The sequence below is a fragment of the Bison bison genome, unplaced genomic scaffold, assembly GCF_000754665.1.
Source record: "Bison bison bison isolate TAMUID 2011002044 unplaced genomic scaffold, Bison_UMD1.0 scf7180017864266, whole genome shotgun sequence".
NCBI classification, from domain to species: Eukaryota; Metazoa; Chordata; class Mammalia; order Artiodactyla; family Bovidae; genus Bison; species Bison bison.
Window position 1 is genome coordinate 1,036,257 of NW_011494838.1, and position 20,173 is coordinate 1,056,429.

A 20,173-nucleotide genomic window follows, 5' to 3' on the forward strand; every position below is an offset into this window, starting at 1 on the left:
GGGAAGTGGACACAGAAGCATGCAACTTGCAGCAGGACCCTAACGAGGAAAGAGCCTCCCCGGCGAGCTGTGTCCCTGAGCCAAGCCCAGCCAGCCAGCGGGGGGCGGCCCTGACCGGAGCCCCGGGACCTGGTCCTGGGGGCTTTGCAGCCACATGGCGTGGCCGCACCCTGCCCCCCATGGCCCAGTCTGCTGGTTTGCATCCCACGGGCCTCAGGGTGACCCCCAACTCTCCTGACTCCTCCCTCTCTGTCTCTTCTCTGTCCTTTCCCTTCAGTTTTCATGGGGGAAACTGAAGGGCTCATCCGCTGCCCAATCTATAATCTGATCTCGGAGAATGGCAGGCTGACAGCTGTGTTGCTGCCTGTTCATCTGTTAGAGGCCGCTCTGCGCCCTTCGTGGGAGACTCTGTATTACAAGGGTCTCTGTTCAGACCGGCTCTTGTCCTGACCGGGCTTGTTGATCCTGAATGCACTCGACAAGGCATTCTTGCTCAGGGCCTCGGGGTCTACACCCTTCTTTGCGCAGACGTTGTATTGAAAGTCTCTGTCCCTGCGCTCCTAACACAGGGCCTGCCGTGGAACTGCTGCTGTCATGGTTTAGTTGCCAGGTCATATCTGACTCTTTGGGACCCCACGAACTGCAGCCCTCCAGGCTCCTCTGTCCATGGGATTCTCCAGGCAAGAATACTGGAGTGGGTGGCCATTTCCTTCTCCAGGGGATCTTCCTGACCCAGGGATCAAATCTGTGTCTCGGGCATTGCAGGCAGACTCTTTACCCTGGCCACCTGGGAGGCTCCTGGTATAGAACGGAGGTTCATAAACTGCTTAGGGCGTGCGAGCGGCCTGGAGTCCCCATCGTCTTGGACGACAGAATCTCCACGCTGCCCTTAGAAGTCCCTGCCTTCCGGGACAGGCGGGCCCGGATTTGTGAGGTCAAGCGTTTCTGTGTGCTCAGCTCTGCTGATCCCTGCTTATAATAACCAAACAGCTTTGTGGCTCTAATCTCAATATTTAGGAGATCAGCTCTCAGTGGGATTAGCAAGCTTGCCTCTCAGTGGCTGTTCTCAGGGAGCTTATAATATCCTGGCTCTTCTTCTCATCCTTTGTCAATTTAGAAGGGCGTGCTCCTGCATGACTTGAGAAAGGATTCCTGCAGATGGAGCTGGTGGCACCACTGCCGGGGGGACGGGGGCGTCCGAGGGGCCTGTGGGCCTGAGAGCTGGTGTTCTGAGTGAGGGTGCCACTGGCTGGGGCCAGCCTGCTTTGTGGTCGAGGGTCTCTAGACCCTCAGCTCCCCGATGGAGCCACCTGAGCATGTGTGGAGCCTGAGTTGAGAGGGCATGGCGGGGGGGGGGGCTCAAGCCCGAGGCACGTACCTGCGGTGGGAAGCGTAGTTGCCCGTGATGTGCCCGGAGCCGTCGCAGCCAGGCGTGGGGCACCTGCAATCACAGACACACACGGGGGTCACTGGAAAGCTTCAATCTCCCGAACAAGTAGCTTCCTTATGCATCTAGTTTCTGAGTCTCTTAAATGCTGAGCCTCCCTCGGTGAAGGAGGCGGGCCAGAGCTGGAGGGTCCCAGGGTGCACGGAGTAGCCCCATCCCCGTCTCCTCCGGGCTCGGCCAGACCCCGCCTCCCTCTGCGCACGGCGGCGCTCCCGGGGGCCGGAGGTCCTGGGGAAGCACCTTGGTCCCCAGATATTCAACCTGCAGTCTCCCCACCTCCATACGCCCCACGTGCCCGCCCCGTCTCTTGTTCAAGCTTGGTGGGCCAGTCACAGCTGGCGAGTTGCTGCACCTTCCACACATGATGTGAGAATTTTTACATGAACAGGCACACACACTGGCCCGAGACTGGTCTGTGTCTAAACTCAAAACCACACGTTACAAGGGCCCGGCCACGCTGACCCCTCCCAGCCCTGCCCCTGATCGACTGCGGGGCCTGGTGCAGGTACCCCCGTGCTAGGCCAGGGAGTGGGACCAGGGGTCTTTCAGACCCTCCGTGGGCACTCAGAGAGCTCTGCTTTGGCACCAAGGTCTCTTGGTCCGCAGGTCAAGTCAACTGAGATCATGAGAGGGGTCCGGACGCCTAGGGGCCCGTGCTTAAACCTTCCCGGGAGCTCCCTGCAGTCTCTCTGCCACATCAGAGCTGCGCCCGTGGCAGACGCTGTGTGTGAAGAGAGTTCCCTGAGTCCTGCCTCCGAGGACTGCCTTGAATCCACCATCGCGGGAACCAGCCGTCCTGCAAAGACGCTTTGGCTCCAGCTACGTCAGCTGCATTTGTACCCACCAGGAGGGTGAGAATAAAGGCCAAAAGAGGGAAACATATCTTTTCTTTTTACTAAATGTTAGCTCTCAAGAAGCAAGGATGAAATGATAACGGTGTTACTGCCCAGGAGGGACTCTTGGAGGGGGCCCTGTGCCAACATCCACACTCAGTGAGCATCTGAATCCCTGGCAGGGATACAGATCACGAATATAAAACAGTCAATAAGTGTAAATGCTTTCTGGGTGATTTCAGCTTGCTCTCCGCTCTGAAAGACACCTGGGTATTGGCTGTTGGGCCAAGGCCAGCAAATTACTTGCTTACAGACCTTCTCAAGGTCAGTGAGCGTGTCAGGGCGTGTGTGACGGGCCCACACAGACCCGGCTGAGTCCAGGGGTGCGAATGTCATATCTTGACACTTAGATGTCCAGTCCGTTGTTGATGTTTAGGAACTGCCTAATTCTCATCTAGTCCTGGGGAAAGGAGCACAGTCACCGAACTCGAGCGTAGGGCTGGTGTGTCCTCTGAAGGACGAAAGTTTAATTTACCACCTGCACTGCGGGGAAGGCAAACATGGAGGAGATGTCATCGACGTGTGTAAGTGGAGTCAGGGTGTAAAAACTGGAGTCGGAGGCCGAAGGATGCTGTACTTTCATCAAAAGCAACACCCGGATCAGACTGTAGACCTGACTGTCACTAGAGTAACAGCTGTGCATGAACTTCAAGTCTGATCACAAGACTACTCGATCAATAATGTGAGTGACTGAATTTAACTAGCTGATTTCCCAAATGGCACCTCATGTGGAGAGACCTCCCCAACCCCAGAGGGAGGACATTTTGAAGCAGTAAAAATCATCCTAAGAAAAGCAGCTCTCCATGCACGGCTCTGTTTTGAAAACGTATCAAGTAACAGGAACGTCTCCTGCCAGCCAATCATGTACACGTGGCCTTGCTTTGTGGGCAAAGAAACCCTTCAACTCTTCCTAAGCTCAGTGTAAATTCATTTAAAATATACTCAGTTAAGCACAAGCAGAAATTTTTAATGACTGTTTCTGGTAGAGGCAGAGGAGGTTGACACACGCTGCTCCAGTTTAATCGAGGCGTCACAAGCAAGACTGCAAGCGAGAACTAGATCTTTACTAATTATAAAAAAGAGGAGTTTGGAGTCGTTTTTGTGCATTTAAACCATTTATGAAAGTGTCATTTGAAAAAAAAGATGTATTTAAAACACCTTTTGTCACCATGAAAGCAAAGAAAATGTTGACTTGGGTCATTTTCAGAGCTGTCACAGTGTCAAAAAAGAAAAAAACATTTCCGGAAAGCGGCCTGGCTTTCTGGAAAGGTTTGTTGTTTTATTTTCAGGGTTTCAAGTTAGGTAGATGAGATCCAGCACCTGGCCTGCTGCTGTGGGCTGTGCGAATGTGGAGAAGCTAAGCCCTCCGCAGTCACACCCTCACCGGGGGAAGAAGATGGGCCGGTGGGGGCTGCGAATTCACACTCACGGTCACCCACCCCAGAAACAGCCCGCCCTGGTTCTCCGCAGGGCGGTGGTTTGCCGTTTTCTTCTTTAGGGAGAGCTTCTGAGCTGCAGGAGGCAGTCCGGGGTGGGGACTCATTATTCTTTCTCTAACAGCGCTGCGGAGCTCATTTTTGTGTTACTGCTCAAGACTTTAAGGCTTTTACAAACTCTGAGATTCGCATACAGATTTCCTCGCTTTAATACATCCCAGCGTTTAAAAATACACTGTTTTCTGAAGTTGGTGAATGGGTAAGCGGCCATTCGTGTAACAAAAGGAGTCTCTGCTTTTCAGCAGATCAGCTCCGGTGGCAGCAGCTCAGGCTGCTGCACGATCAACGCACAGAAGCTCGATGGCTTCTGCCGGCGGGAGGGGCGCGTTTCCTCCGCGAAGGGAGGCCGTGTGGGACCACCCACACCCCGGAGGATGGAATCGGCGGGCTGCTTGTGCCGCACAGCTTGGCTTTGGAAAGGGCAGCAGAGCGCGACTGGGTTTCTATGGAAACTCCCCGCAAGGCTGGTGCTCCGGCACCTGGGTGAGGCCACCCCAGCCAGAGGTCCTCCCTGCCTCCGGCCAGTTGTCACCGACGCTCCACCAGGTCTGTTTTACAGGCCTGTGGTTAGAGCTGTAAGTTTCTGATAAATAAAATACTAGCTTCTTCATTTTTTTTCTCTCCAGTCCAAAGGTACCATGGGTAAAAACACTCTGAGGCAGGAGATATGAACGCATAATCCTAGAATCTCTGTTCCCAACGGAAACATTCGTGATCCTTTGCCTTATCTGTGATCTTGAATTGCCTTGGGATTTAATCCACATCAAGAGAAAGTAATTCGGGGTAGTTCATATTATTATCTGGCTGAAGAAATTGGTCCTGTGTAGACATTTAAGAAGGTATATGGAAAAATCATAATAAAATCTTTAAACCACGTTTATGTTTTGCAAAATTCAGGCAAAAGTCTTAAGAAAAAAATCAGGACCACTCACAAACTCCTGGATTTCCTGGAACTAGCCTATCTCAGTAGGGACAGAAGAGGTTTCTGTGGCTTTTGTGAATCTAAGGCGTAAGGCCTGAGTACTCTGACTTCCTCTCGACCATCCGGCCCCAGAAGGGCCACTGCAGCTCACGCCTCCCTGGGTCGGTAGTCCCACCAGCACAGGAGAGGTCCTCTCCACACGTCACGGCCGGTATCAGGAGAATCCTCTGATCCGCACATCACAAACGGGGCAGAGGCAGCCTCCTCACCTTGCCTCTGATTCATCCTCTGCAGACATGTCACCCCTTGCTGTGACTTTCCTCCTGGCACCCTGACGCAGGGTGTAGTGGGAAAAGAAGTGGTTTAATCTGTTGACTGAAGCTGTGCTGTGTCACTTAATTACTCCGATGGACACCTTTAAAGCATCTCCTCTTGTCCCGTCATCCTCTCTCTTTTGTATTTGTTGTTGTTTATCCTCTCTCTCTTCTGTAAAGAAATTCAAGGGCTTGATAAGTAGTTCTGTTGAGTGAGACATTTAAAGTAGGGCATCTTCTCCGCGACAGGAGGGCCCCGTCAGTGACGGGCCCTGAGTCTGTGCAGCCGCCCACCCTGGGCTCAGGCAGGGAGCTGTCTCATCGGCCCCTCGACAGGGGCAGCGGATGGCCAGGCAGGCGTCCAGCGCAGCCTCAGATGCCTGTTCTCAGGGATCAAGGCCACCGGAAGTGATGCGGGTGAGGACCCAGAGCCGGCCAGTCTCTCTGCAGCCCCTGGGCGGGGGAGGCGCCCTCGCTGGCGGGAGGCAGGAGCCACGCAGGGCCGTGTGGCCAGTCCGCCCAGCGTCTGCTGCGCCACCTCCCCTGGGCCGGTCCGCAGGGACAGCGTCCTCAGGATACTCAGGTCTCTCATCTTGATAAAACCGGTTACTTAGTTTTAAAAATCTTATAAGTAAAGGCGAAAGCCCTGCCGGCAGCTCTGACCTGTCCTTGGGCCTCACCTCGCCTGTGAGCCACCCTGTGAGGTCAGACTGCAGACAGGCCTCGGCTCTGACAGCAGCAGCAAAGCAGGCAGAGAGACGCTCACTGGACCCATGGGATGACAGCGTCAAAGTTAGACTCAGGTTCCAGGAGATTTTTGAAGAATTTCGTGGCGTGCTTCTGTAACAGCCCTTTTTATTTAAAAAAAAAAAATTATCTATTTATTTTAATTGGAGGCTAATTACTTTACAATATTGTGGTGGTTTTTGCCATACATTGACATGAGTCAGCCATGGGTGTACATGTGTCCCCCATCATAAAAGCCCTTGTTTGTCCCTTGCTTTCACACCCATCCTACCAGGGGCATTTGTTAAGTAAAACACAAAATACTCTCAGTTTTAAATACTCTCAATTTTAAATGAAATCACGAAAATGCAAAATTAGGCCTCATCTATAATAGTAAACTGTAATTGGAATGATTGATGTCAACTCTATAAAAGATCTGTCCCATTTATATGAAAAGTTCAATTCAAAAACATTTATGTGAAAACTCAAAAACATTTTTTTTCACTTAAAGAGATGTGGTTCTAAAAAGGTGTATCTTTATTTTGAATTTTTTGGCATATAAATGGGAAACAATAAAGAAATGCAGAGGAGTGCAAAATAAAGGTGTTTTAAAACAGACAGCTGACATAGACTGACTTTGAAATCTTCTCCCCAAACAGAAAGAAACCAGGTCACTTAAAAGCAACAGACATCTCTTCTCCCCAGTTTCCTGGGTTTATCTCCTGAAACGGGGGGAAAGCAAGGATCTTCTGAGTCCTTTGTAGTTTGCGTGACAGCCAGTCATTTTCTCTTCTTTTGAATTTGGTATGGAGGAGACAAGTTTTGACCTTTCTCCGCCCAGGCCCCGCCTGGCCCGTCTCACTGGGAACCGTCCCACCTTCCCACCCGACCTGGGCCCGCCTGGACACCCCGTCTCACCTCGTCCTTCTTCTTGCCTCCTGTTAAAAGACACAGGAGCACTGCAGACACAAGCCCTGATGCCAAGGCAACTTCCTGGGCAGGGGGCTCGGCGAGGTCGGGTCCCGGCCCCTGTAATGCCACCTGCACGGCCCCTGCTGGCCTGCAGAAGGGGCGAGTGGGTGCCCTTCCCTCCCAGGCCTGGCGGAGGCGTTTGCAGACTGGCCTTCCGCATGCGCCTGTCCACAGGACGCACCCCAGCGTTCCCCATCCCCAGTTCTCCGCCCTTCCCAAGTCACGAGAGGACCTTTATCCTGCACACTTGACCTTCTGGTGTCCTGAATGTCTACACATTTCGAGCCCTGGTATTAGCAGACTTTGGGAGAAAGCCTTGCTTTCATACATGACATGTGAACCAAAATCACTTTTTTCTTTTGCTTCCAAGCACTTTTCTTTTTAGATTACACTCAGACACAAACAAATCAATGAAAAAGAATCATAAAATGTAGTACCCTTCACACAATTTTCCAAAAACATTCATTTTGATGATTCAGATAGCGTTTTGGAATGGGTTAGACCTCAGGTTACTAAGAGCAAAGTGTGGTCTTGAAGATCAAATTTAAAGCTGTGGCCACAGGGGCCCCCAGGCTGCTGACTGCCCACAGCCCAGTGTGGTCAGGGGGCAGCAGGTGGGCACGGGTGGTGGCCTGTGGGGCAGGTTTCGCCAGAGCTGTGATGCCCAGTGACGCACTGACCACAGCAGAGCTGCAGTCTGCAAAGCCCAGCTGGGTGGCATGCATACCCTGCCACCTGTTGGTAAACGGCGTGTCCTCATGGGTTTAAATTCTGACTTAGAGGCTCACACGCCTGCATCAGCCTGGGGTCACCTCTAACGAGTGTTGTGAGACCCCCCGCTGCTCATCCCCCACTCAGGCCCTGGATGTCCTTCGAGGGTGGGCGCTGCCCAGGTCTTGGCTGTCACCACTGGGCGTAAGGGCCCTGGACGGAGCTGGGGCGGGCCTGGCCCTCTCCTGGGCCCATCCCTGGGGGACACTCGGGGTGCATCTGGTGGTCTGGGGAGCGTGGGGGTGGGCAGGGCCTGCGACGGCAGTCCCACGGTTCATGCTGCATGCTCTCCGGCATCCTCCGATCATGCATCTCTGCTCTCAGGCCTCCCCGTCGGGCCGGGCGCTGGCTCGGACCCCAGGCGCCGCTCTGAGCCGCTGCCCGCTGCCCGGCACCCCAGGTGATCACGGACAGGCTCCTGTCCAGGGTGGCCGACCTACCTAGCAGTGCTGGCGTCCCTCTCAATAACGGGGCGTGTCCTTGGGGCACTGCTGCGGGAGCACATGCACGTCCAGCAGCAGGGGAGCGGCTAGGCCGGAGCTGCGGCAGCCGCGGTCAGAATTGGAATTGGACGCGGAGGACCCATGCAAAAAAGAACATACAGAAAGGTGACTGTTGGAGAAACCGCTGCTGACCCCAGCCAGCCGTCCCCGCGTCCTGGGGCCGCCGCGCTCGCTGTGCCTGTGACGGGCATGCTGGGCCTGGGGGCTGGACGCGGGCAGGGCCGCCCAGGGGTACTCACCTTCTGCGGTTGCACGGAGCGCTAGGGCGGCCGCACCACTTACACGGGGTGGAAGACGGGCGTTAGGGACTCGAGTGCCCACTGGGAGGGGACCCTCACCGACCACGGAGCAGGAGGGGGATGGAGGGGGGTGCCCTTTGCTGCCCTCATAGCGTCCCACCCACGTCCTTGCCTCTCAGGTGAGGCAGCATCTGTGACCACATCCAGCTGGCCTTTAGTGGTAAGAAGTGGACCCTGGGCTGGTGAACGGATGGTGGGCAAAGGTCATCGACTAGGAGGGGGCAGGGAGGGGGCTGCCAGCTCATCCAGGCCCGTCTTCTCAACACCAAGAGTCAGTGGGGTTGCACTCGGGGAGGAGGCTGAGGGTCACCATGCCAGGGACACTCCAGGCAGGCATGCACGGGCCATGCCCACCCCCCGAACCCACGGGCACCCGAGGCGCAGTGCCGCCTGCCGGGTGGACACAGGCTTTGGTGCAGACGTGCCATGGGGCCAGCTGGCTGTGGCTGCTGCAGGAGCACATGCACGCCCAGCAACAGGGGAGTGGCTAGGATGGCAGGGACTGGCAGAGCCAGCTCCATTGCTCTGTCCATGGCAGTACAGAGTCCCTCTCGAGGCAGCGGAGGACAGAGGTTACATAATTTAAAAGCAAGTCCACTTCCTAAACTGCTGACCACAGCAAGCCTTTGGGAGGAAGTTTGCCCAGGGCAGAGGAAAGAACAGTCTAGGACCAGGAGCGAGGGGCACTGGGACCAGTCACATCGTCCCTTTCAGCTGGAATCTTGTGCCTCCTTTTTACGTTCTTGTTACTGCTGTTTCTCTTATTTTTTATACTTGTCATGCTTGTGGATCTTTCATTTTTTGAAGCCCCCATCTTTTCTCAGAGAAAGTGTCTTTTATTCTAAACAGGAGAAAATTAAAAAGATTTCTTTGTCCATCTTATACCTGAGTAATCCTGGGGTTCTCTGCAAACTCTCATGTTTTATGTCTTTTCTCTTCCTGTCCATCCCCACCCCTCTGCCCCACGTCTAGCCTCCTGCTCGAGCCTCTTGTTCACAAATGTCTGGGTTTTGAACACTTTCCAGGTTGGTTTCTCACCTTAGTCTCTGGCATGTCCTCCCTTCCTCTATGGAATCTGCCTTTTCCCTGTCTCATGTCTTTTTTTTGTCAAGTTTTCAATGGTTTCATAGATGCTGAGTTTTGCAGAAGTTTTTAGAAATAGATTCATCAGATATCCTTGTCTAAAGCCAAGAAGATGAATCCAAACAGGTGAGCTCCGTGTTTAGGGTCACACGGGCGGCACGCTGCTGAGAGCAGAGCAGAAGCCTCTCCTGTGGTGCTTCTTTCGCTCCACTAGACTCTGTAAACGTCCTCTTCTCACCAACAGTTCCGAGCCTACGGCCCTGTTGTGTGGTCTAGCCCTCGTTTGGGGGAAGTTCAAAGACACAGAAGGTGGTTTGTTCTTGTCTGCGATCTACTGACCCTCGCGGCCCTCTGGGTGTCTCACAAGTGGGAGAGAATAGAAACCCATTTCTGTGATTCCTGCACGGAGGGCATGGCCCCGAGCAGGGTCCAAAAGTCACCGATGGTCCTGATTTCCCTCCGATTATGGGAGGGGCGAGGGCACAGAGGGGCATCAGAACGTGAACCACCTGCGTGGTCCAGATGTGGCAACCCGGAGAGCAGGTCTGGACTCGGGAAGGTTCCTTCCACTGAGGAAAAGCCTGGAATCGCCAGAAGGTGCCCAGGAAGGTCAAGGAGAGGCCTGACCCAGCGGGGATGACAGGCAGGGAAGAGGCAGGGAGAAGGCAGAGAAGGGAGGAGATACGAGAGCAGGTACCAAGGCACGCCTGCATCAGCCTGGGGCCAGTGCAGGGGGCCGGGTCGGGGGCGCTGGGCACAGGGTGGACCTGGTCCCCTCTGTGACTGTGGCAGGGCCCTGGTGGGCTGAAGTGGAGACTGCCTGCCGTGGGGCCCCTTGGAGCCTCAGCTGGAGGTCACTGACCCTGGGGAGCGCACTGTTTGCAGGGAGAGCACAGGGACATCCTTCACCTCTCCAGGGCCACGGAGCCCACGAGCAGGCGTCCTCGCTGGGAACCTTGCAGAGAAGCAAGGCCTCCCCCAGGTGGACATGTCTAAAGGGCAATTTGGGAGAAGCACTCGGAGTGAAGCAAGAGAAAGGGGCTAAGGAAGAAAGAGAAGTGGAATGAGATGAGCCGACGGGTGAGGAGGCCAGGAGTGAATGTTCACCATGAGGAGTGACGCCCCCACAGTCACCCTCGAGACCCGATGCCCCACAGTGACCCCCGAGACCTGACGCCCCACAGTGACCCCCGGGACCCGATGCCCCCACAGTGACCCCCGAGACCTGACGCCCCACAGTCACCCCTGAGACTTGATGCCCCACAGTTACCCTGAGAACCAACGCCCCCACATTCACCCCCGACACCCGATGCCCCAGAGTCACCCCCGAGACCTGATCCACCACAGTCACCCCGAGACCGAATGCCCCACAGTCATCCCCGAGATCTGACGCCCCCAGTCACCCCCGAGACCTGATGCCCCCACAGTCACCCCTGAGATCTGACGCCTCCAGTCACCCCTGAGACCTGATGCCCCCACAGTCACCCCCGAGACCCAATGCCCGCACAGTCACCCCCAAGACCCGAGGCCCCACAGTCACCCCCGAGACCCGAGGCCCCACAGTCACCCTTGAGACCTGAGGCCCCACAGGTTGCTGCCTGCAAGTCCGGGCTGCGGGGCAGCCGTGTCCCACCCCCTCTCCCACACCCTGAGGCCCTGGGCTGCTCTGCCTCCCGGAGGGAGCGTCCTGTGTGCTCCATGGGTGGAGACGACTTGAGGCCTGGAGCCAGGTCACTCGGGAAAAGGACAAAGCATTTGGAAGCACTGAGCTCGGGAAAGACTCAGGGAAACAGCACTACCTTGGACCCGAGACTCTCCTGAGGAGGATGGGGCTCTGGTCCCAAACTTTCAGGAAGAGCTTTCTCGGGGACCCCCAATGGAGGAAAGCACAGGTGCTCACGGGGACGGGGTGACTGTGGGGAACAGAGGGCAACGTGGGGGGATGGGGCCAGGTCTGCCCGTGACCTCCTGGAGGCCCAGGGCTAATGCCCCAGGCTTCATCCTCGGCCTGGGATGGCCCAGAGGGGCACCAAGTGTCCACCCCTTGGAGGGACTGGGAGCCCTCTGCAGGGCTTTTCAGGAGGCCCAGCCTGTCTCCAGGTGATGGCACATTCAGGGGAGGCCTTCTGCAGGCCCCCGGGGAGAGAAGGCAGGTCCAGGCCTCCCGGAACCCCTGCCGGCAGCCCCCTGTCCCCACCTGGGTCACCCACACCACCCCCTCTGTTTACTTGAGCCACAGTCTCACCCCCATGGGGGCCTCTGCTTCCCAACAACTCCCTCCCAGGTCCTGTTTCCCTTCCAGACCCGGGCATCACAGGGCCCAAGCCCCCGTGGTCTCTCCCTCCCGTGGGTCTTCCCGGCCACCCAGGCCAAGAGCTGTTCGCTCCTCTCCATGGATGCCCTCAGCCCATTGGGCAGAGCAGGGCGCTATCCTCTGTGTCTGAGTGTCTTGCCGGTCTCAGGGCCCAGAAGCCAGCCCCTGTCTGCCTGGCCCCCCGTCCCAGAGCAGATGGAGGAGGGGCCTCTCCCTCCGAGCTTGGGCTTTGGCAGCCAGTGCTCACAGAGCTTGTGCTTCTCCGTTTTCTGCTCAGCAAGCTAGGTGCCAGGTGACCCAGAGCCGGTGAGGACGCCTCGGTGGGTGGTGTGTGCTCTCGAGGGGCCTGTCCTCGGGGCCCTTCCTGGTCTCAGGGGGTCTCAGTGCCTGGGGGACGGTCCAGCTGTGTCCCGGGAAGTGATCTGGTCTTCCACCCAAGTGCTGGCTTTCCTCCCAGCTGGAGCTGGCAAGCTGCCGTTTCCTGTCCTTGGTCAGTGGGCCAGCATTGCTCCTCTGCCCTGGGTACTTCTGTGGGTGGCAGGGCGAAGGATGCTTTCTGGGTGGGTGTCAGCCTGATGACCAGCGGGGCTGCGCATGGACTAAGTCGTAGGTCCTGAGCACCTGCATGTGTGAAGCTGGGTGTGATCACAGGGACTCTGTGATCATAGGGATGAAGTGAGCCTGGCAACCGGCCCTCCTAAGCCTCCCCACCCCAAGACCCAACTCTGAGACAGAGGACACCAGGCCTCCCTGTCCTTCACCAACTCCCGGAGCTTGCTCAAACTCATGATCATTGAGTCAATGACACCATCCAACCACCTGGTCCTCTGTCGTCCCCTTCTCCCCGTCTTCAATCTTTCCCAGCATCAGGGTCTTTTCCAGTGAGTTGGCACTTCGCATCAGGTGGCCAAAGGATTGGAGCTTCAGCTTCAGCATCAGTCCTTCCAATGGATATTCAGGGTTGCCTTCCTTTAGGATGGACTGGTTGGTTTTCCTTGCTGTCCAAGGGACTCTCAAGAGAGCCCAGCACCACAGTTCAAAAGCATTGGCAACCCACTTCAGTATTCTTGCCTTGAGAATCCCATGAACAGTATGAAAATGCAGAATATGACTTAGCTATTTTTTTTTCTCTCAAGATGGGCCAGTTCGCGGAGATCCTGAATCTCAGGGAGCCTGTTGACTTTCCCCCTAGCACAGAGGACGGGCCTGGAGCCCAGTTAGGCTTCCGTGCAGGGTGCTTCCTAAGAATGGCCACTGTCCCTGGCCACCCAGCATCCCAGGCCATCCGAGAGCGAGCGCCAGTGACCATAAAGGCCTCTGAGCAGCAGTGGGCTAACTGCTCACCCACACTCTCCAGCAGCCCTGGGTGCTGGGTTCTACTCTCTTTGGCTGATCTCGCAGACAAAGCAGGCACAGAGGTGCCCAAGATGTGCCCCCAGCCGGCTCAGAGGCCACTGCCTGCTGGGGGGCCAGTGGGTTTAACCTGGGCAGGCTGATGGACAGTGGGCAGTGGCCCTGGAGAGGCACCATGACAGCCACCGACAGGCGTTGGCTCTGGACGCTCCTCTGCCTGGCTCACGACAATCCCAGCGCTGCAGAGCGTCCTGTGTCCTCCTGTCATGAAGTCTGGCTCAGATGCTTCCGGTCCTCTGTGGGGACTGTGGTCCTTGTCCTGGGCTGTGACATTCTGCCCACGGAGGGTCCCAGGTGGTGCCTGGGTGTCCTGGGAGCGGACCTCAGGTGGCAGGGGCTCTGTGGATTGTTCAGCTCCACCCAGGATGCCACATGGGGCTGTGGGCAGGGCGGTGGGCTCGGGGCAGATGGGCTTGTTAGGGAGACAAACAGACCCGGGGTTCCACTCGCCGTGGACACACTGCCACTGAGGGCTCCCCATCCCAAAGTGTGCGGGAAACTCTCACAAATAAAACCACGTCGTGGAGTCTGCTAAATATCAGCACTATCTGTGTTTAAGGGAAACCAACCTGGATCTGAGTTTTAAGGAAATCATTTTAAAACGTGGCTACCCCAGAGCATATTTTATAAAAACTTCACTTATTGCAAACCACAAATGAGTTTATAGGAAATGGATCACATTTAAAAATGATTTTTGTTATGTTAGCCGTAAAGGAGAACCATTTTCTGGAAAAATAAGAAGGAAGGAAGGAAAAAGAGAAGAAGGAAAGGAAAGAACATGTTTAATTAGGAATTAGGAGGAGAGGAACGCGGTGATCTGTGATTCTCACGTTTCATCAGCAGTCGCCTGGGGAGATCTCTGGGGTGGGGGCCCATTCTCTGGCCCAGAAGACAGGGCAAGTTTTGCCCCCCCTGGGAGGAAGGCTCTCTGGCAGTTCATGCCGGGTGGGAGGACATCCTGCCCCCACCCTATGGCACTGCAGGGCCGCCCGATGCTGGGAGGTACCACAGGATGAGCGAGCCAGTTGCTATGGAAACCTCCTCCCTCAGACACCCCCCCTGGTGCTGCTGATTCTGTGATGTGTGGAAGAACTGGGGAAGCCTGCTTCTGATCAGGGGGAACTGGCAGGGAGGGGTGGGCATCCCAGGCAGGCAGGGAAGGCCTTTCACGGACAGCAGGGCTCAATCATACCATCTCTTGCCTGGACAGTGGTGCACAACCAGAGTCAGGAACTGTTGGGACAGACACACCATTGGGTCCTCAGAGCTTCAGGAACCATGGGTCTGAGAGCCTGGAGGACCAGAGGCCACCCCGCAGCCAGGCTCCCCTGGGGTCACCCGGATAGTCTGAGTCACAGCGCCTGGAAGCTCCGCTGACACAGCTGTGTCCCGAGACACAGATTGGAGACTTGCCTGCAGACACATGCTCCCTGCATGCTCCTGGGGACAGAGCACACCCCGCATGGCCTGGGGACTCCCGCTGGGTCACCCTTCGGGAAGGACTCTGTGCTGGGCGTCAGGGCCCTGGGGCTGTAGCCCCACCCTCTCCACGCTGGGCAGGGTGTGCACATGTGAGTGCAACACGTCTACAGACTCAAGGCCCAGGGGCTCACTCTGCAGAGGTGAGGACCTCGGGGCCCCCGGGCTTTGACAGTGCTGTCGAGGGGAACGGCAGACCCCAGGCCCTAACACGCTCCTCCTGTCAGCCTGCCCCAGACTTGCTTCTCAGCTGCCACATCCCCAGGCCCAGAGATGGGAGAGAAGGAGGCCGATGAGTCCAGGCGCCCAGTTAGCACATGGCCACACCGGGCTGGACGCTAATTCATGAGGACCCGGGGCCTGCGTTTGCCTCATGACAAGGATGCTCATTTCTCATGTCACGGAAAGAGCGATTGACCTAACAAGCTGTTGAAACTCAAAGGACATCAAACGTAAAAAAACCACATCCTTGCTTGTCAGAGGGGCTGGGGGGCTGGTGCGTCCTCGAGGCTGGGGAGTCAAGCGAGGGTTGTTCTCTGCACGCGTACGATGTCAGCTCTCACAGAGGCTCCTGGGGGTGCTGACGCCCAATCGTGAGACTTTCTTCGCTGAGGCTGTTCATGAAGTTATTTCTTGGTCCAGAGAAGATGCACTTCAGCCAGAAAGGTACCATGGATCCCTAAGAGCCCACACTATGGGCCACCTGGGCACTGCCCTCTCACGGCTGCTCTCACCTCCATGTTTGATGGGGTCCCAGAGAGGTCACGGCCTCCCTGCCTCTGAGGGCCCCTACAGAAGCTGCCCCCAGTTCTGGGGACCCCTCCGCAGTCTGGCCGCTCCCCTGCTGCTGGGCGGGGTCTACGTTGCAGAAGCATCCTCAGACCCTGCCTCTGTGCCCCTCGTCTTCCCAGCCGTCTTTGGACCAGACCAACCTGGAGCAGAAGACGACGAACACGTTTCTTCTCTGGGACCGGGACACCAGCCTTCATCAGATGCAAGTTCACTGTCGGCCCTGAATCACTCGCTCTGGTTGGACTCTGAAGGAGGCATTTTCTGTGATTTTCATGTTCGCTTATGCAATTTATCAGTGCCTACCACACAGCAGAAATGCCTGTTGGGTCATTTTCTCCTCTGGTCTGTGGACGACGGGGCTGCAGTCTGGTCTGTGTGAAGAGCAGCTTGAAGTTCAGCTGAAGCTCATACTCGTTCTGAGAGGCCATTCAGAGCTGGGAATGTCTCCTGTTGGCAGAATGCTTTTCAGTGTGCGGAGGCCCGCAAGCTCCTGCCAGCCAGTTATCCGGGCTTTAAGGGTCGTTTCTTCTCCGTGGGCCTTACCACCCGACTCAGCCTGTCCTCTGCTAGAGCTGCTTGTTGGTACAAGGGAGCTGCCTGCCTTGTCTGCCTTCAGCATCTCAGGGCCTGAGGCCACGCGAAGCTGAGGCAGGTGGCCAGGGAGTCACGTGGGTGAAACAGCAACAGAGTTTTCTGAAGGGACTCAAGGGCCACAGGCCTCAGAAACTATGAAATGTAAGATTTAAAGCAAGATTGTCATTTCTGATACCAGAAGTTAGCATCAGAGGCTCCTGGAAGGTCACTCCCGAGACAGAAACTCGGGAATCAAAATTCAGAAATTCATGGAATCAAAAGGGGCTTTGCAGGAGATACGAGATTTGTGGGGAAATGACAGCATGGCCCCCAGTACACGGGCTGACAACTCGACCAGGGGACACGGCTCAGCCTCTTGCAGGTGGCGCGGCATGTGACCAGGAACGTTAAAATGTGATCTGTTTTAGACGAGACCGCCTAGGATGTGAGGGTCTGGTCTGCTTGGAGCTATGAGATGGGCAGAGAATAAAGAGAGGGTTTCTCAACATCTCCAGTGCTGTTCTGACCCTCAGACAAGGCACAGGGAATGAAAATGCCTCTGTTTCCACCTGAAAAACACGTCACCCAAAAAGGCCAAGAAACTGAAGCAAGTATTCAAGGCAGACTGAAAGCTAAGAAATGACAGAGCAAAAGATGATCAAAATATGCCAGTTGGGAGGATGTTTTAGAATTCAGAAAGCGGGGAGAAGAGAGTGAAATTAGTAAGCGAGGATGAGATCTGATGAAGGTTTGATGGGCTGATGGACATTTTTATTTGATGATCTTAAACCTGATTTGCAAGTCTGATATGAGCATTTTAAAATAATACCATATTAGACAAGAGGCAGAAAAAGATATATTAGGAAAATGGAGTCCTTTTATCTCTGAAATATTTTGATCTCGGGTGTTGGGGTTTCGAGTGTAAGCAGTTCTGTTTCATTCACGTGGTGCTGGAACTGGGTCAGACTTTAGGTGCTGACTTTCTTCTGACCTCCCCCCCGCAGCCCGTTGGCCCCCAGCCTGCTGAAGCCCCTTTGGCCTGGCCCACCAGGCCCAGGTGAGCGTTTGCACCTCCCTGTCTCTTTGCAGATCCCAGTCCTTCATCGGAAGCCCTTCTCTCAGTCAGTCTGGAGCCGGCACCTGAGAGACACGGCCCGTCTCATCCTTGCAGTGAACCGCGGTGTGGGCGCCAGCTTCGGCCTGCCATGCGTGCAGCAGGACTACAGCGGTCACCTGCCTCCTGAGGCGCGCAGGGGCCCTCAATGCCGAAACCCGGCCCTGCTCTGACTCCCCAGAAGGGGCTTGGAGGAGCCGCCCCGGACCCCCGGAGGTAGAAGAGGTCGTCTTGTGACGCTTACTGCCCTCCTTACATCGCACTCCTGGAAACCCAAAGGTGTTTGGTGGTCCTTATTAGTGCAATGGAAATATCCTGACTAGATTTCCAAAGGAATTTTCCAAAGAAGCTGGCTGATGGATCACAAATACTCGCAACGAAGGGATAAACAAAATCTTAAATGATTTCTACGTAACCTAAGAGCCGGCTCCACCTAGTTCCCTGAGGGACTAAAAGCCAGAAACACGCATTTTCAAGGGTGAACAGGTCTTACTGTGATGCGAAAGGGGAAGAAAGCAGAATCACCTCAGCGAGAAGCAGAGAGCAAGAGGGAACAAGGCCAAGTCGCTGGGACGATCCTGATGGGACGAGCGGAAAGAGCCTTCCCTTGGGAAAGGCCAGGATTGACAGAAACGACTGAAGCTCGCTCAGACTCCCCACGGGCATGTCCAGTGCTGAGTGGGGGCCAGGCCCGGTCCTGGTGCTGAGCCTCACATGCGCGACCCCTCTGCCCACACGCCAGCTGCCCTGGGAGCCCTGACCCCACGTGGTGCGAGAGCTGAACTGAGCGCACCACACGTTTGATGGAGAGCAAACCAACAGAATGGAAAACCCAAGGGATAGTTACCCCCTTTCTTGGGAGACAAACACCTTGGAGAAGGGAATGCGGGAAAGCTACATGGCCTAAAAATGTGTGAACTGAAAGTCCCGGAAGGGACTAACATCTCCAGTGTAACATGTCACGGGGTGGTGGACAGGGAGCGCCAGAGACAGCAGAGGATGGCGCGGTTCAGGAAGACAGGAGCCACGACGGGAGGGAGGAAGCGGACAGAGGGGACCCATGGTAGCACCCCAAGTCCCTTGGGGAGAGGACGAGCCTCTCACTGCTTCCGCAGACAGCCCAAGCCTTGGAAACAGGCTGAGGTCACTTTCCCTTCCTTCGGCGAGTTTTAAACGTGGGGCAGGAAGCAGTGGAAAGATGCAAGTATTCCTCCCACAAGCCTGTGGGTCCCCGCCTGCACGGGGGTGTGTGGCCCTCCTTGCCGTAGACCAAGGGGGCTACATTTGGGGGAGAGGGGCTTCCTCTTCATCTTTTCAGAGTCGAGCTCAGACTGCCCAGCTCCTTGACTTGTGGGGGCCCTGGGGGGCCTGGGGCTCATCCCTGCTGCCTGCAGGGCAAGCTGCCTGTCTGCTCGGGCGCTGGGCACAGTGCACTGGCCACTTGGCTTCCTGCTGGACGGTGATGCCGCTTCCGCCCCAGCTTCCCACCCCTTTGCTTTTCACTTGGAAAATCACGGTCCGGGTGCAGGAGACGCCGCACACCACACAGCAGAGCGAGGCTGGAGCCAGGTCGTGCGCGAGCCACCAGGGGTCCATGTGGCTGTCACCAAGACCGTCCGTCCATGCACAGCTCTGTCCCCTGTCCCAGGCTGACCCTGTAGAGAGCGCCCTCTACCACTGTCTCCTTCCCACCCAGGGCATCAGCGTTTATGAATTTACTGGAACTTTCCGGATCATCCGTCAAATCCCCTCCCTTCCCAGGGGAAACCTAGGGCTCAGGCGCGTGGCCGCCTGCACCCAGGGTCCCCTGCTCAGCCTACCTGCTGACACCAATGCGTCCCCCGTAGGATCGTAGGCTCCTTATACGACTGCATTGCACAAATCAACTTACTTCGATTCATTCACTAGCTTGTTTACTCAAATAGCTGGTGTCCCCAGAGCAGTGCAAAGTGCTGTTGAAGACCGGGCAGATGCTGGAGCCCCAAGAGGCGCCCTCAGAAGCCTCTGTCCTGGGCTTGGTGCAGGTGGCCACACGGCCACACAGACCGCGTGCAAGACCAAACAACTGCTGCAGAAAGAGCCGGGGTGCTGGGCTCGCGGGGGAATCCAACCCTGGTGAGGGATCGATCGGCCAGCTCTGTGAAGGGCGAACCCAGCTCCGAGGTTGGGCTCCTGGAGACAGTTTGGGATTGGATGGAGAGAAGGGTCAGGGAAGGTCAGCTCCAGGGCTTGGCAAAGGGCCAGGCAAGGGAGAGTGCCAGAAAACTTGCAGCATGAAGTACGCACACACACGGTAGACAGTTACCCGAAGAACTAAGAGATATGTGCGTCTCAGGGTCTCTTAACCCATCTTTAGGACTCAAGGCGGAAAAACAAAAAGTGAAAGTGTTAGTCTCTCTCAGTCGTGTCCAACTCTTTGCCCCAGACTCCTCTGTCCATGGGATTCTCCAAGCAAGAATCCTAGGGTGGGTTGCCATGCCCTTCTCCAGGGGATCTTCCCGACCCAGGGATTGAACCTGGGTCTCCTGCATTGCAGGCAGAGTTACCAGGGAATCCTAAGGTGAAACAGTCTGTAAATCTATGCTTGAGGTGAAGCCGAGGTTCTTCTCCCAGCAAAGACTGGTGAGCGGCACTGCCCTCCCCGCTGCTGGACACAGAGCCGGGTCGTCCGGCCTAGCGGGGCCCGCCGTCCTCAGGGCGGCGCGTGGGAGCGCCTCTGCCAGATGACCAGATGGTAGGTGGGACGGCCTCCGGTGGAGGACCCGCGTCATCACACTTTCCCACCTCCTACCGGTTTGTCCGCTCAGCCTCGGCAGGAAAAGCCGGCGTCCAGGGAAAGCGGCAGTGAAGCCGCTGGCTCGGCAGGAGTCCTGTCGCTCTGATGACGTGTGAGGGGAAATTGCGTCATCAGTCATATCCGGACAACGCATCCTCGCAGGGCAGCCCGTGGCGTGGCCGCTGGCCGCCATGTTGCTGAGCGGGAGACGTCTGTGCTGCCCGGTCCTAAGGGGACCCGCGGGCCACTGAGCTCAGGGCCGGCCGGCCACGGAGGGAACCTGTTT

General features: G+C 56.2%; 1 protein-coding gene across 1 annotated transcript in view; it reads right to left on the reverse strand.

Annotated features, from left to right (window-relative positions):
• MYT1L (myelin transcription factor 1-like) overlaps nt 1-20,173 on the reverse strand; it is a 132,683-nt gene that overhangs the window by 32,737 nt on the left and 79,773 nt on the right. The window contains 1 exon segment of the mRNA XM_010848441.1: nt 1,379-1,441. Within this exon segment, the coding sequence (XP_010846743.1) occupies nt 1,379-1,441 (63 nt within the window).